Here is a 16,110-nt window from a genome sequence, read left to right as displayed (position 1 = left end):
GGTTGGTGGTCTTAAATTACTTGGTTTAGGTTTCTGTTTTAGCTTGGTTTAGGTAGTTTGATGTCATTTTGTGGAAGTTGATTTGTGTTGTTTGTTTTAGGTGGGTTGGTTTTCCTCGTTTCTGTTAGGCTGTTTGCTTGATGTTTTTTCAGAGAGGTTTTTTGGGGTAGGTTGTCTTAGTCTGGTTTAGATTTTTGGTTGAGGTGTCTTGGTTCAGGTTGTGTAGGTGGTTTTAGGTTTTTTTGAGGAAGGTTGTTTTGAGGGTGTTTGTTAGAGGCTGGTTCTTGAAGGCTGAGCGGTTAGGGTCGGCTGGGTTGGGTTGGTTGGTTGAGGTGATTTTTGGTTGAGGTTATTTAGTTGGTTGGTTTAGGCTGGTATTTTAGGTTGATTGTTGTAGGTGAGGTGTTCTAAGCTGTTTTTTGTTTAGGATGTTTTCTTTTTTTGTTGTATTTTTAGGTTGGTTTAGGTCATTTGGTTGAGCTTGTTTGCTTTACCGTGGCTTAGGTCACTGGATATAGGTTATTTAGATTATTTTAAGTTGGATGTTTTAGACTGGTTCTTTTAGGTTGGTGGTTTCAGTAGCTTAGCGTATGAATGTGGTTTTGGGTACATGTGTTGAAGTAGGTTGGCAAAATGTGCCAAAGAAGTCGTGGTAAGGGGCCTCACTTCCGAGAGTGCACCTTGGGGGCGAGAATCTTTCGCATACCTGTCAGGACAGCGGTGGCTGCTCCAAAGCACTGGGACCCTGGGCAGCATCTCTGCATCCTATTTCTTACCACTGCTGCCTCTGGCTCTGCAGGGGATGAGGACAGCGAGCTCTGCAGTGCTCCTCCAGACGTCATTCTCTTGGTTGTCTACTGCTGTCCAGCTGACAAGGGTTTCCATCCAAAAGATAAGCCTAGCAGCAGAGAACCTCCAGCAGCCTCGTCCAGCCTCCAGTCTTGTCCTCCCTCAGCCCCCGCCAAGGAATTCCACCAGCTCTTCAAGGACTTCCTCTGGGATGTGTTGGGGCTGCCCCTGGGCCAGCTCTGGCAGTGCACACGGGAGGCTGCTCCTTCTTATCCTGCCCAGGGCATTGTGACCGCTGTGTTGCCGGGTGCTGGCATTGTGACATGGGGTGACGGGGCCCCTGTGTGCAGCCCCGCCCGCAGCAGCCCCGCCTGCCAGCCCCCCGCCCAGCACCCTATGGAGGAAGCCTTTAGGGTGCTGCCCCGAGGCAGTTCCTGTGCCCAGGAGGTCCAGGCTGTCCCTGCCGTTTGGTGGCCGTGCACTGGGCACAGCTGCTGGGTGGCCCTGACACCTCCTTTTCCATTCCCATTGTTTGTGCACCGATCGTAGGTAGCTGGAGGTTTGTTGTTGAATGTTCAGAGTTCGAGGTTTTTTGTTTAGGGTTTCTTATTTCAGGCTTGTTTGTTTGAGGTAGGTTGTTTCAAGATATTTGGTTTAGGTTGTTTTGTGGAGGCTGTTTTTCTTTAGGATGGGTGAGGTTGTTTGTTCCAGGCTGGTTTAGGTTGGTTGAGGCCTGTTGTTTGAGGTTGGTTGGTCAGTTGAGGCTGGTTGTTTACAGCTGGTTGTTTCAGGTTGCTTTTTTTACACTGAATGAGGTTCTAATTAGGTTGTTTGTAGGTTCTTTGATTTCTTTGTTTTCATTTCTGTCTTAGGAAGCCTCGGTGGCTGTCTCTGCTGTTTGTTGGTCATGCAGTGGCCAGAGCTGCTACATTTTTCTGACGCCTCCTTTTGCATTGAGTTTCCCAGGACAAACCTCATGCATTTACTCTTGTCTCGGGTTTTGGCAGAAAGGGGTCCTGCAGGCCAGAGACTAACGATATTAGCTCTCCCCCGTGTGCACTAGAGGGTTACCTTTTGCTACCTGGTTATCTGACTGTGAGGTACACCAGTGCAGGAACAGTACCTTTCCATTTTTGGAGACTGAAATTGTAAGGGATGATTCTTCTGCAGAGGGATCTGAACAGTTCAAGAACTGGGCAGTCACCAGTCGCATGAAGTTCAACAAGAGCAAGTACCAGATTTTGTACCTGGGACATGGCGACCCTGGCTGTACATCCAGACTGGGGGATGAAACGCTGGAGAGCAGCTCTGCAGAAAGAGACTGGGGGGTTTTGGTGGACAGCAAGTTGAACGTGAGCCAGCAGTGAGCCCTGGCAGCCGAGGGGGCAACCGTGTCCTGGGTGCACCAAGCACAGCATTGCCAGCCGGGCGAGGGAGGTGATTGTCCCGCTCTGCTCCGCACTGGTGCGGCCTCACCTGGAGCACTGTGTGCAGTTCTGGGCACCACAGGATAAAAAGGATATAAAGCTGCTGGAGAATGTCCAGAAGAGGGCTACAAAGTTGGTAAAGGGTTTGGAGAGGAAGCTGTAATGTGCAGCTAAATTCAGTTGGTTTGTTCAACCTGGAGGAGACCAAGAGGAAACCTTATGGCGGCTACAACTTCCACATAAGGGGAGCAGGAGGAGGGGCAGGCACTGATCTCTTCTCCCTGGTGACCAGTGACAGAACCCAAGGCAATGGCAGGAAAATGTGCCAGGGGAGGTTTAGGTTGGACAGTAGGACAAGGTTCTTCCCCCATATGGTGGTGGAGTGCTGGAACAGGTTCCCCAGGAAGGTGTCATGGCCCCAAGCCTGACAGTGTTCAAGAAGAGACTGGACAATGCACTCAGACACATGGTGTGAACTGTGGGGTTGTCATATGCAGGGACAGGAGTTGGACTCAATGATCCTTATGTGTCCCTTTCAACTCAGGACATTCTGTGATTTTGTGATCAATAAAATATAATACAATACCCAGTGATTTTAGTGTAGGCTATTGTTAAGTCTGTACAGTAGCACTCAAAACTGCAATATTTCTGTTGTGTTTTATAATTTTAGGCACCTTATTGTCATTGTTAAGTTTAATGGTGTAGTATACTAACTTCAAAACAAGAGAAGCCTGGAAGCACTCTTCCGTCCATAGGAAGCATTGTATTTAAAAATCTGTATTGTTTTGCTCACAGTTGTATATACAATATTCATATACTAATTGCTTCTTACATTAACTGTTAAATGTACAGTTTTCAAAACTCTAAGTCTCTTTGTTTTAACATGAAAGTTTTGCAGTCCTGGGAAGGGGTAAGTACTCTGAGCTGACAGACTAGCTCTAACAAAATAGTGGAGGATGTATAAATAAACCGCAACACTTACATGGCAGGTGAAAGATGGATGGAGTACTTAAAAGAAGACTCTTGGGAGCTCAGTGTGGTGTGCAAGATTGGAAACCCTATACTGATTAGGTACTTTGTACTGGGAGAAACAGGTGAGGTCCCCAAGGACCATCAGAAACCAAGTGATATGTTAGCATGATGGTACAATGCTGTTGTCATGGTTCCTTTGCTTACCATTAGCCCAGCAGTAAGTTCGCAAATATTTCAGGCTTCCTGGCTTTTGATACCTCTTTTCCTTCTGTAAATGTATTCTTGCTATAACATGCATGCCTGAGAAAACACATGATTTCTATAACAGAACTATTACAAGCTTCTTACTATTCAGTAATTTAAAGATTGCACATTTTGAAATAACAGTTCTCTTACGTGTTCGACAAACACCTCAATACATTTTTCAATCCGGAGTTGCAGCTCTGTGTGCTTTATTCTTATACCACACATCAAAAAAGTACTTCTGGAAAATCTTGGTTCTACAAAGCTCCACAGAAACCATCAGAATTCTCTCTTCATCAACACCAGGTCCGTAGGCAAGTCTGGATATGACCCCTGAATATAATGAGCATCCAAAATATCTACACAATTGTTATGAGAACAACAGAAGTGGAAAGATTGTCTATATTTCTTCCCCACCAGTCTCCCACTTATGGTGGGAGCGCTTGAAAGCATGGCAGTCCCATCTTATTACTGCTGCAGGAATACACTTACCTTCGTTTGCATTTACACGTTAGTTTCCACAAAGGAAAACACCTGGAAACTTTCTGGTTTTGTTTAATATGAGAACTCACAATGAAAAAAAATAAATAAAATGAAAGCCTTTCACGTGATCTTCTTGACACCAAAATAACAAAGCCCATGCACAATCCAGGATACTTCTCTTCATCTTTACATTCACTTGCAATTTTAAAAATCATTTGTAGTTAGGTTTGTCCGTGCTTCATGATCAGAGAAACTGCAAACATAATATCTAAATGCTGATTGTAGTATTTGTAATAATCAGAAGTAGGGAAAATATTATTGAAAACCAGTAATTTGTAGCACCGTTGCTAGTAGTAAATTACTGGCAATTCAGAATGAAAGAAGGAAAACCAGTCAGTATTTCAGCCTGTTGCGGTAATAAAATCAATCCGTTTCTATAGCACCTTCCAGATGATCAGCGTGGAGTTATCAGTGCTATACATGAAAGGTATGGCGCAGCTGGAGACAGGCTCTTTGATCCCAGAGCCAGTGCTTTGAATGCAGCCACACCCCATCTTGCTATCAGGGTGAGCCAGATCTCGTAGCCAAATAGCAGTACAGCCAACCATCTTTGCTCAAGTATTTCTGTGAATTTAAACATCCAATCCCATCAAAAATGTGGGTTTACAATCATATTTCAGTTCTCAGGAAAAAAAACAAACCACAATGACAACAAAAAACCACAATGCATCTGAAAAATATATGGACTTTATAACCAATAAAGACAGATTCTCTCCTCTGTCACGTTTCTGCAGTGATGGTGCAAGAGGTCATCAGGGAGTTGTGCTTGGGCACCTGAGGGAAGGGGTCTGTTTTTTAGCACTCAGAAAACCCGTTGAAGTCAGGATCAGTTCTGCAACCTTGGAAATCAGAGAATTTATGCAGTTAATTGCTTGTGTCCTTGCGTTTTTTTTTATATTTTGGCCTGAGTTATAAATCTTTGTCCTCTTAATCTTCTTTCTATTCACTATGAATATTAATTATACCATATGCTGATTAATCCTTCTGAAATACTTGCTTTACCACACGAGTTAAAAAACCTGATTCTTTACTGGAATATGATCTGCTATTATAATGAATGTACCTTCTTTTACTCTCATTATTTTCCAATACATCTGATGAAAACATTGAGATTTATATAGACATATTTGCAGCTGTCTCATATTTACCTAGACTGTGAGATATAAATTGAATCTAATACTTTTTCTCAAGAATAAGTATGTGTTTGATGATTAGACAATGGCAAAGGTGTTTCTGCTCTGTCACAAATGGTTTTCATTGCTTAATATTTTTGGGGTTATTTAATATCTATTTTGTGCATTAGACTGTGGCTGATTTAGCAGTAAGGACTTTTTCATTTTTCTTTTGTAGCAGTAGGTGCTAAGGGAAGTAAAACATTAATATGAGAACTACTGTAAGTATCAAGGTCATATCTTCAGTTATTGAATTTGAAAGATGATTTAGGAAATGGCATTACTAAAAACATTAATTGCCTGGTTCATGTTGGCCACAAAAACAATTTGCTGAGTAGATTCTCAGGGAGGAAGAGGGTGAGGCTAGAACCTGAAGAAAAGACTTTCGTAGGGTGCCTGAGAGGAGCTCACTGCAGTGGTTATGTTCTGTGCCAGTATTATGAACTACTAAAAGAACCTTGGAAGCTTATCCAGGAAAGCTGGTGAAGTTTTATCATCTTTATGCTCACTTCTGAACTGCTTTTAGTCTAGTGTGCAGGTTTCATAATTTAAAATTTCCCGTGCTTCAGTTAATGGATGGCAAGAAGTAGTATCTCCATTGGGATACTTACACAGAGCTTTGGAGGGGGAAGAACCTCTGTGGAAGGGGTTGTCTAGAACCATAGTAAAAACAGATTGCTGGTGTAGGAAATTAATGAGTGTGGTTACTTATACAGGAGTTGAGGAGAAGCTGACAAACGAGGGCTCTCGCTGTTTAAAGACATCTCTTAATCATGTCAGTCATACAAAAGGTGTAAAGGGACAGGAGTGAAATGTACAGCAAAACTGAAGGAGGGACAGCTGAGAAATTCTGGAAAGCTAATACAGTGTCAAGAGTTAAATAAAAAATGACGCGGTTAACGCTCTACTTCCCTAAATGCATACAAAACCTATACCTATCTGTATACCAACATGAGATGTGTAAGAGAAAAAATAGGTGAGTTGAAATTCTTGGCAAAGAAAGAGGATCTTGACATAGTAGCCATTACAGAAGAATGTTGGAATGACAGAAATCAATAGGAGAGTATAATACCTGGCTGTAAACTGAACAGGAAGGATAGATTAGGTCATAGACCTGGGGAGCAGTGTAGGGCAATACTGTTGAGCCTTTTGACAAGGAAAAGGATATTGAGTCCAAAACACTGAAGGCAATCAAGCAATCAACTAAGCCTAATGAGGCAGTAATAATGGGTGACTTCAACTACCCTGAACTGGTCAAATGTCACAGTGGAATAGAGCATAAGGGAAGCAATTTCTCATCACTCTGAGTGATTGCCTTTTGGAACGTTTAGTTCTAGAGCACGGAAATGGAATGGCAATTTTTGACTTAAGTGCTGTGGAGGAAAGCAGGTAAGAAACTCTGAAGTCCTTTATTAGAGCAGGCCTTTTGGGATTAAAGTCACAGCCACTGTAGAACTTAACTGCAACACTGAAGAGCCAACAGTTAGTTTATAGAACCACTATCAGACTGGAGGATGTAAAAACTCTTTAAGCAAATAAAAAGTAAGGAAATTAAATCCCAAGAATCAACATGGAGTCCACTTCATGTGTTCTGTAATAGAACAAGAGATACAGCAGCAAAGTAGAAAAGCAGGAAGTATTTGAACTTGGTTACATGGATCAGGATTTTTTTGAACCAAAGTTATGTGCTTCACGTGTCAGACCCCCATCCCTAGGGATGTCAATGAAAAGTAATTTTGTCTACAGCATGGAGTAAAAAGCTGTGAAGCTGTGGCATAAGAAAGGCTTTGTCAAAGCCATCACCTCAGACCCACAAAGAAAACAAAATGTTTACCAGAGCAAACAATCTGTAAGATGCAGGCCTAGCAGAAAGCAAAGATGGAAAATAAGGACATTCTAGTGGACTGTGTTTTTATTTTGTTTTGTATTCATTTAGTATCACAGATGTGGTGCTAGTGACATAAGGGAATATAACATACAGCATTTAGTTTGTCAGAGTAAGGGACTGAGAGTAAAGATGTAAGTTTATAAGCAACCAGAAACAAAAGAGAACAAGATTTCACTCCTTCAAAAATTTGTAAAGAACATTACTTTTGTTTAAATTACCTAGTGTTCTAGCATGAACTGGTGAGATACTTCAGATATGAGAGGTAGATGTAGATCAAGTGGAGACAGATGTGATTCACTAATACAATACTTATATGCCTAATATGGTAGAGAGATGATATTACCTTCTCCATGTGAGCCTTATACATTAGAAGCTATGTTTGGAAAGAAGGCTAATAAACTTATTAGTGATAAAAGATTACTTTCATTGGCAACAGGACTTGAAATTAGTGGGACTATTGCATTGAAAAAAAAGGGGGAGGATGAAAATGGTGATATGCAATAAATTCTGCAGCCTAACATTCTAGAAATACTAGGCGAAGCAGAAGCAGGCATTAGATAGGGATAGATTTAATATCCTTTTCAAGTTTCAAATGAGTTAACATCTTTTTATTTGGAAAGAGGTGCTTTTAGGATGTGGGATGTGATTCCAATATGGCATTGTGTTCACAACAGACACGCTTACTTCTTTAGGGAGTGATTATGGCCATAACTCTATGTTCAGCATGTACAGGAAAAACAATATCATGAATTTTTTGCAGTTTGGTGGCACTACTAGTAATTACATTCGCCAACAGCCAGCTATCTTGTGGCTACAAAAATATGGAGAAAATGGTTACATGATTTCCTTTGTGGGCCTGAAAATTCTTTTCACTGAACTTTAGATGAAACTGTGAGAGGACGGTATCTGTACAAATGCACATTCCGAATGCATGGCTCTATGTTAAATGGAACTTTTTAAACTTGGGTGTGGGGTGGGAGTACTGTCAATATCTTTGATATTTTTCTGATTCCAGCATCCCCTTCAATTGGGATTTGGAAGGCGATTGTATCTTGGATAGTACCTGGAATGGAGTTGAAACTTTGCTGGTAGTTCAAAGAGAAAACACATTGTCATGGGTGGTTGGTTATGTGCAAATCAGTTTCAGACAAAATTAAACCAACATGCTATAAAATGAACTTCATAGTACTTGCAGAATTTGCCAGATGTTTACTAGGTGGCCAAACACCTCGTTATCCACATGAAAAAAGTCAGAAACCATGTTTTCTGATTCTCTTCTCTGCTAGTTGTGCTGCTGTATCAATAATATAATACAGTGTTTTACTTAAAGAGAGCCATTCATTTTTGAAGGACACAAGGAAGTTTCATGCTTGTTAATAAAAATTTAATTATTAATTTCTGTTTAACAAGTTATGTTACTTTGCATGTAATCTGTTTACCAAAAGAACCCTTTTGTATATATATTGTTATTGTATTTCTCAATCAAGGTATCCATCATCAAGCTTCAGATATTCTTATAAGTTGAGGAGTGTCCTGCTTAAAACATTTCTATAAATCATCCTGAAGCCATGTCTTTCATGGTGATAGTTTTTCTACCTGTTTTTTTGAGATGATGAACAGGTACTCACACATAAGTCCCGGAGAAAACCACCATACGTATTACTAGTCTGTACATCTTACTACCTTAAGGAACAGTACAGTCATAGAAAAATGGTGGTTTCATCGTTTTCCTTGAAGGACTTGTGAAAGTTGAAAGTGTCTTGCACCACTGTATATACCATATGATCCTGTAAATAATGAGTCTTAAGGCCTAAGCACTCAAAGATAAAGACCCTATTTGAATCTAGATTTTCAGCCTTGCGAGTCTTTTACATGAAGAATAAATTTAAAATGCTTTCTGCAGCCATATTTATTTTTATGTCATATTTCTTCTGAGGTTCATTTTATTCTAATTTTCTTCTTTATCTGTCACTTAGTTTTTAAGTGAGACTCGAAAGAGACTCAAATACTGAAATACAAATTCCAATGTTGAACTGAACATACCCACCAGAAATATAAATATTAACGCAGAAAAGTAGTGTCAGTTGAATAATGGTTTTCAAGAAGGTGAGAATGCAAGAAATAACTGGAGTTAATATTTGATCCCTCTTGTGAAAGCAGATGGCTACAGAGGTTTTAACTCTGCCTGTTATAAAAATTTTAACCACTTTTTAACTTGCTATTAATAACGTGAGGGAAAAGAGCAAAATTAATCATTTAAGTTATTATATCTGAGTTACTGTGAGCTTCATAGCAGCTGATATAAGTATCCTCCATAGTTTTTCTTATGACAAGCTAAGAAGAAATGATGAAACAACTGAGAATAGATATGATGAAACATATTAAATTACCCTTGGTTTGCATTACACAAGTAAAATGTTAAGATCGTTGCTTAAAAGATTCTGTGTGGACTTTCTTGCATATAGTATTGGGAAAATAATAAAAAGTAATTTTTAAATTAAATTATTTTATTCTCTGAGGTTAGAAGAAAATTGTATGACTTGTTCTGTTTGGTGTAGTTTGAATAAAGACATGATAACCTGTACTGGCTAGATGAATTTCAAATATAGTGACTTCTGTTGGTTTTATCCATCGCCAAACAATGTATCCATTTTGTAACATGGGCAAATCTGATACTGTCTATGCATGCAAAAAAAAAAAATCCCAAAGTAGAATTGTGGCAACTAATGATAGAGAATTATATACATTCTGCTATGTATGTATAATAGCTATATAGTTTTTCAAGTCCAGTCTGCAAGAAAACACAATTTATAAGAAAGAGAGAAAGGGAAAAAGAGAGAGAGAAAGCAAGCCAGAGAGAGAGAAAGAAATTGAGTGAGAGAAAGCAAGCAAGAAAGAAGGAAAGAAATTACGTAGCGGAAGTTGATGCAGGAATCCTTATAGTAGATGGCACAAATCAAAGCAACCCTATCTTTTGTTGACTTCAGTAGAAGGCAGAGATTTTTTTACTATTTCATGTTGTGTTATTTTTTTCTTTCAAATAGGAGAGAGTTTTCCTTTATAGTTCTAAGTGTCAGGAAGAAACACGAACACATATGAACAGAAAAAAAAATTCTACATGAACATGTCACAAATAACAGCAGGGCACTGCGAATACTATTGTTGAGACAGGATTACAAAATTATGACATCAGGCTTTCTTTTCATTAACCAGTAGACAGACAAGAGAGGTTTCTTCTTTAATCTATGAGATGACTATATTTTGAATAAAATGTAATGACATGAAAAGGTTATTACTGAAACACAGGAGACGGTTCCTCTGATTCCTTTACAATGCTTTCATTATAATCACTGTAAATGCCACCCAAACATTAATTTGATTCCCCAAATCTCAAATGGCAACAGATAATATAGTAATAGAGTATTTATAGCATGGAAACTAAGACATATGGAAAAAAAAAAAAAAAAAATATGGTTCTACTGATGGACATAATCTTTTACATGATCCTCGTGATTAATCAGTTCTCTTTGTTGAGCTAAGGTGAATACACAGGGCATAAGAGGATTCTACCACATTTGAGGGATCATGACTCCTTGAGTAGTACAAGACAATGGAGGAGAAGGCCTTCAAGTTGTCTCTTTGTCCTCAGACTTTCCTTGTGTTTTATAATAATGTACATGAACATTGCATTCTCCCAAAGGCTAGGATGCAGTAATCTTATGTGTTCCCTTCCAAGTTTTTAGAATAACCATGAGAAGGAGTCAGTGAAGTTTGGGGATTTTTTTCAATTTATATTCAGGATCCTAATGGTGGAACACACAAAACAGGAAGTTACATAGTTCTTTTCAACAGTGTTGCAGATATGGGAAGAAAGCTCAGTCTTAGGTCAGATTCATTGCTTGGATGTGATTTTCTTCAACAGATTAAAAAAAATGAATTTTTCTAAAGTAATAAAAGCGTGCCATATCAGAATAAGAACCATGAATCAGGAAGGCATGAATTCTGTGGAATCTCGAGTAGCTGCTGGAGAATCTGTATGCTTTTCTGTAACCAAATGGTGCCACTTTTAGGTACAGCCTTTAACTTGCTGTCTAAAGAAGTGCTTATGCACCTGAGTGTGATGTTGACTTCAAGTTCGAATAAGCATATTTTCTTGCATTTAGGTCACAATCAGTTAAATGCATAAAGAAAGCCTCTGGAAGTAAGTTACAGAGAAAGGAGGCCAAACTTTCAATACTGTTTGATTAAGGGCATAACTGGAAAGATTCTAAATATGAGTTAAAACAAGCAGTTATATTTTCCAATTCCGTCATTTGGAAAATAATTCTGAATGTCTCACTTGAACGTCTACCAAAACTGGCGTTAACCTTCCAAAAGAGAAATAGAACTAATGATTTGGTACAGCGCCAAACAATTAGACCAGCGAACAGACATTCTTCCACCAGCTTCTATTATCGGAAATATCTGGATTTCTAAATGTCAGCTAAATAGGCCTACCCCACGAGCTAAGAGAAAGCTGACCTGACCTTTTGACACCACCTGTTCAGGAATGGGAATTTCTCAAGTGTGCTATTCTACACAGATAAAAGGTTCACAAAATTTGACCTGGAAAGAATGGCTAAAGGAATTACTTTTGTTTAGTCTAGAAAAGAGCAGACTGAGGGAGGATGTGATTACAATCTTCCAGTACTTAAAAGAATGTTATAAAGATGCTAGTGATTGGTATTTCATGTCCAGTTGGGGAAAAGACAAGAATAAAGATGTCTATCACAAAACAAAGATATTTAGATTATGTATTAGGAGAAAAATTTCTAATAATTAAAAACAGTGAGTATGGTGCAGACTACATAAGAAAATTGTCACCTTGTTAACTGGAAATTTTCAAGAATAATTAAACCAACACCTGTCATTAATAGTCAAGATTGCTAGTGTTGTTCATGGTGCAAGGTGAACAGGTAGATGTATTACATGATCACTTAACAGTCTTTAGCCATTTTTCATTTTTATAGCTGCTGAATTTGGCAAGGCACTCAATTTTATTTCAGATTTGTTGTTACAAACATGAAAATATGAAAATAGTTGGTTAACGTGAGGGCTTTTCTTTGTAGAGGATGCTTCAATAACAAATAATTTTTAAGAATTCTGATTATGTGGTTAAGATAACAGTGTTAGAACATTGGCAGAATAATAGGTATGGGAATTACAAAGCTTGCTTATTGGCTTTGGATGCAGAGTTCCATTAACAATACGGTGAGTTTGCTATTATAAATTTATTTTTCTCTGTTACTTGAGAGTTTTGATATCATATGTTGTTTTCTGGTTGAGGTTAGTAACAAGGAACTGGAAATTGTGGTGTCTGTTATCCCATACATATATACATGGAGCTGAAGCATGGCATACACACTTGAAAGAAGAGAAATATTGTCAAAATTATGGCATCTTTCCTGAATGTTTGCAAGAACTGCTAAGACAGTATTTCGTAGTGTGAACCATCACAAGCTCAAAAGCAACTGAGTAACAGTGAAAAAAAAAAAAAGCACTACAGCATGAATTTTGTGCAGGCTTTCAATACATATAGCAGTTTAAAAGTGAAAGTGGGCGAAGGTTTTAATTCTCATACCATGTCGGTACTAGTTGGTGGTGGTTGAAAGCCTGACATGCTTGTAGCTCTGTTTCTTATGTCTGATGTTGGATATAAGAGCTTAAAGATATATTAGACTTGTGAAGTCTTACTGCAGCATTTATTTAGATGCATAAAATAGAGTCTTGTCAAATATCAGGGCTTTAATTTTACATGTCTAACAAAATACTTTAATTGTAGCTCCCTGTATTTTCAGTTTTTCTGCAAAAGAACATGGTAATATATATTTCTCTTTTCCTCTTGAGTTTGGGAACTGATTATATGTATTTTTTTTATTATATACATTTTTTTTTTTCCTAGGTGCTGCACAATGGCCTTGTGATGGAAATGAATCACCCAACAGCTGGGAGGATAGCTGTTCCAGGTTAGACATTTAATTCTTTTTTCTAAATGAAGCTTGAAATTAAATGCTGCGTGGTGTCCTGAGTAGTTCTTAAACTCAGCTGAGGACATGACACATCTTCACATTTCACTCAAATGAACAAAAGTTTAACCAGGAAGACATTGTGCTCATATCCATTCCAGTAGCAGAAAAATGGGTTAAAATGTGTGTCAGAATAGCTTCTGGTTTTCATCGGTCAGTTGTCATAAAACATGAACATGGATTTGATAATATTTGCAAACTCCCACTGCTAGAAATATTACTGCTAAATCATATGCATGAATATGTGAATCTGTTTTTGATTTAGGTCTATTTTTTAAGTTGCACAGGCTTCTTTTAGGGACATTTCTGTTGGGAAAAAAAAAAAAAAAAGAGTAGTTCATACTGAAGGTTTCATCACACTATTTTGTTTAATGAGATTAGACATGAAGCTCTGAAATGATGAAGTCTTAAATAACTATTTTGGATTTCCAAAGAATACAAAAGTAATAAACTAATCTCTCCTCTTTTAAGCTCTAAGTGGATCAGGACTTGGAGCTGATGTAGCTTTGTTTCCATTAGAGTTAGTTAGGGAATGGGGTTAGGTTCATCTAGAGCCAGAGCCATTATGAAAATTCTCATTCAGATCCTTGCAGTTGGCTCTGTTTTGACAACTGAGCCTTATCTAAAAATCTGCTAGCTATTGGGTCAACTTTTTCTGCTTCTCTATGCTTTTCTCTCTCCCAGGCCACATTAAGAATTGTTTCCTCCTTCATTCAAAGCACCATGTCATTTTTATTTTTATAACGTCTTCTCCTTACGTTGTGATTTTCTGTGCCAAATTCCATCCTCTGACACAGCATCCAGTTGTCATCAATTTCGGTTGACTTGAGCACATGTAGTGGTAAGGAGAATTTGACCCATAAAATTTATCTTAATTTGCACATCCTGGAATCACACTGGGATGCAGAAAGAGTTATTTGAAAGAAATCAATCCCATATTAGATCATGTTTTCCGCATGAATAGAGGGGGTGTTGTGTGTGTGTATGTGTATGTTTCATATTTGTTCTTTATCTCAGTTTGCATTCTACATTTGGTCCCTCTGCTTGGATGCTTGGTTGATTGTATTCAAAAATGCTTCTTTAATTTAGATGTACATATCTACATATCTGGAAATAGTGATCCTTTTGTTCTAGTTTCTAACAGAAGAGTAATCCTGGTTTATTTACCCAAAATGAAAAGTCTAATAAGGGTTTTGATTTAATTATTTTTAAAGAAGTGGGCAGAAAAGCCTTGCAGATGGTAGAGAAAGTGTGTAAGGTTTTCACGTTGCATACAATGTATAATCTATCTTAGAGAAAGCAAATACTCCTTAAGGGGATAAGTTAAACTGCAAGAAGAGGAAGGAGATGAAAGGAATGTTCTAATGTCTGTCAGCAGCGATAGAATGTATTGGCAAGAGAGTGAGTTTTTACATAGGTAAGCCATAGTACTTCCCAAATCCATAGTTATTTTTTATTTTATTAAAACAGTGACACTGCACTAAACCAAAATAAATCATCTTAATCTCTAATGGATTGCCATTTAGATGGGCTTCTATGAAGAGTTTCTTGTATTGAAGCAGATGGCTGAAATGATTATTGGATATTTGAGCAGGAAAAGGAGAATTCCTTCCTTTTCTGGCATGGGAGGATAAGGAGGGGAGAGACGGGGGAGGAAGGGGTGAAGGATAGTCATTCAGTATGAGTAGAATGGACCTATTGATATCACTGGAAAGACAGTGCGATACTCTATCCCAGAATGCAAGGACAAAAGTGAGTTTGGACACTGTTGATGGTAGGTAGTGGAAGTACCCTGCAATTGTCCCAGTCAGGCATATATCTGAAGAGTACATGGAATAGTGTGCAGAGAAGATGTCCAGTAACAAAACTGTTTCCCAATGACTATCTAAAACAGCAGCAATTTTTTTTTTTTCAATGTGATTATGTTTGAATATATTATACTTGGTAAAGAACAACCTTACTAAGCTCTCAGTTTCTGGCTCAAGATTGCTTAATTAAGATATTAATGTGAGTGTTGAAACGGAATAGACTAAAAATGCCTCTCCTTAAAGAGACTGGGGATACTCTGATCCCAGAATAAAAATGGGTGACTGTTACTTCTTAACCATATAAGCCAGATTTTAATGTGCCTTTTAGTAATTGAGTTGGACATCACACTTGAGGCTCTTGACAGAGGTCGGACTTGTGCTGCCAAGTAAAGTTGTGAGTGCAGTGACATGCATTTCCTGAGCGAGAGTGTGCTGGCAGATTTCAGCTCCAAGTATCACGGTTGGCCTCTGTGTCTAATACATTGGTTTGGAGTAGTCGTGTTCCAGGCATGTCCCCAATTTGAGAGTGGGTTCAAATCTGTATATGAATCCTCGCTTTGTAGATATTGATAGATATTGCATCTTGAAATTCTGAGGGATTTTGCCACTGATTTTAATGTAGGCTACATTTTAAACATTGGACTTGGTGATGCATGCCCCTCCTTTGCTTAAGTATCTTTCGATATGGTTATTGAATTTGGTTCTTTCCACACCTAGTCAATGGTTTTCTCCTTGCCTTTTTTAATAATTCCCAGCCTGAGATATAATGTGTTCTTATAAGCACATTGTAAGGTACTGGTAAAACTGGAGTGAGAGCAGTTGCATTATAAAAAACATATTTCAATTTTTTCTCCATTTCAAAAAGCATATTGATAGTAGGAGAGATGTGATGCAGACCCTGTATTTTTATGTCTCTTGCTTTAAGTATTCATTGAAAAATGTCTTTTCACATATACTGTGCAAAGATATCTTAGATTCATGAATCGATGTGAAAAAGGGAGTTCATCACGTCTGACTAAGAGTGACTGTATAAAAGATTGTAAGACCATTTTAAAGAAAAATGGGGTTCTATGGTATTTGAGTGACTTAATTAGGATAATGTTTCACATATACCATTCAGCATATTCATGTCATGAAGTTATTCTAGAGCTGATTTTTCTTATACATATAGATACACTTGACATACCATGTATGTAGAAGGTG

General features: G+C 38.2%; 1 protein-coding gene across 8 annotated transcripts in view; it reads left to right on the top strand.

The window, feature by feature from the left end:
- Positions 1 to 16,110, top strand: part of SUGCT (succinyl-CoA:glutarate-CoA transferase) — a 363,338-nt gene that overhangs the window by 287,986 nt on the left and 59,242 nt on the right. For all 8 annotated transcript variants that reach the window (XR_010470196.1, XR_010470194.1, XR_010470197.1 and 5 more), the window contains one exon: positions 12,976 to 13,039. Coding sequence is in view for 4 of the 8 variants with exons in the window: in XM_065051998.1 (XP_064908070.1) it covers positions 12,976 to 13,039 (64 nt within the window). In the remaining 4 variants the exon portion in view is untranslated. The remainder of the gene's footprint in view (positions 1 to 12,975; positions 13,040 to 16,110) is intronic.

This window comes from Columba livia, chromosome 2 (genome assembly GCF_036013475.1).
Source record: "Columba livia isolate bColLiv1 breed racing homer chromosome 2, bColLiv1.pat.W.v2, whole genome shotgun sequence".
Taxonomy (NCBI): Eukaryota; Metazoa; Chordata; class Aves; order Columbiformes; family Columbidae; genus Columba; species Columba livia.
Note: the sequence above shows the minus strand (reverse complement) of the source record. Positions and strands in the feature narration are given on the sequence as shown.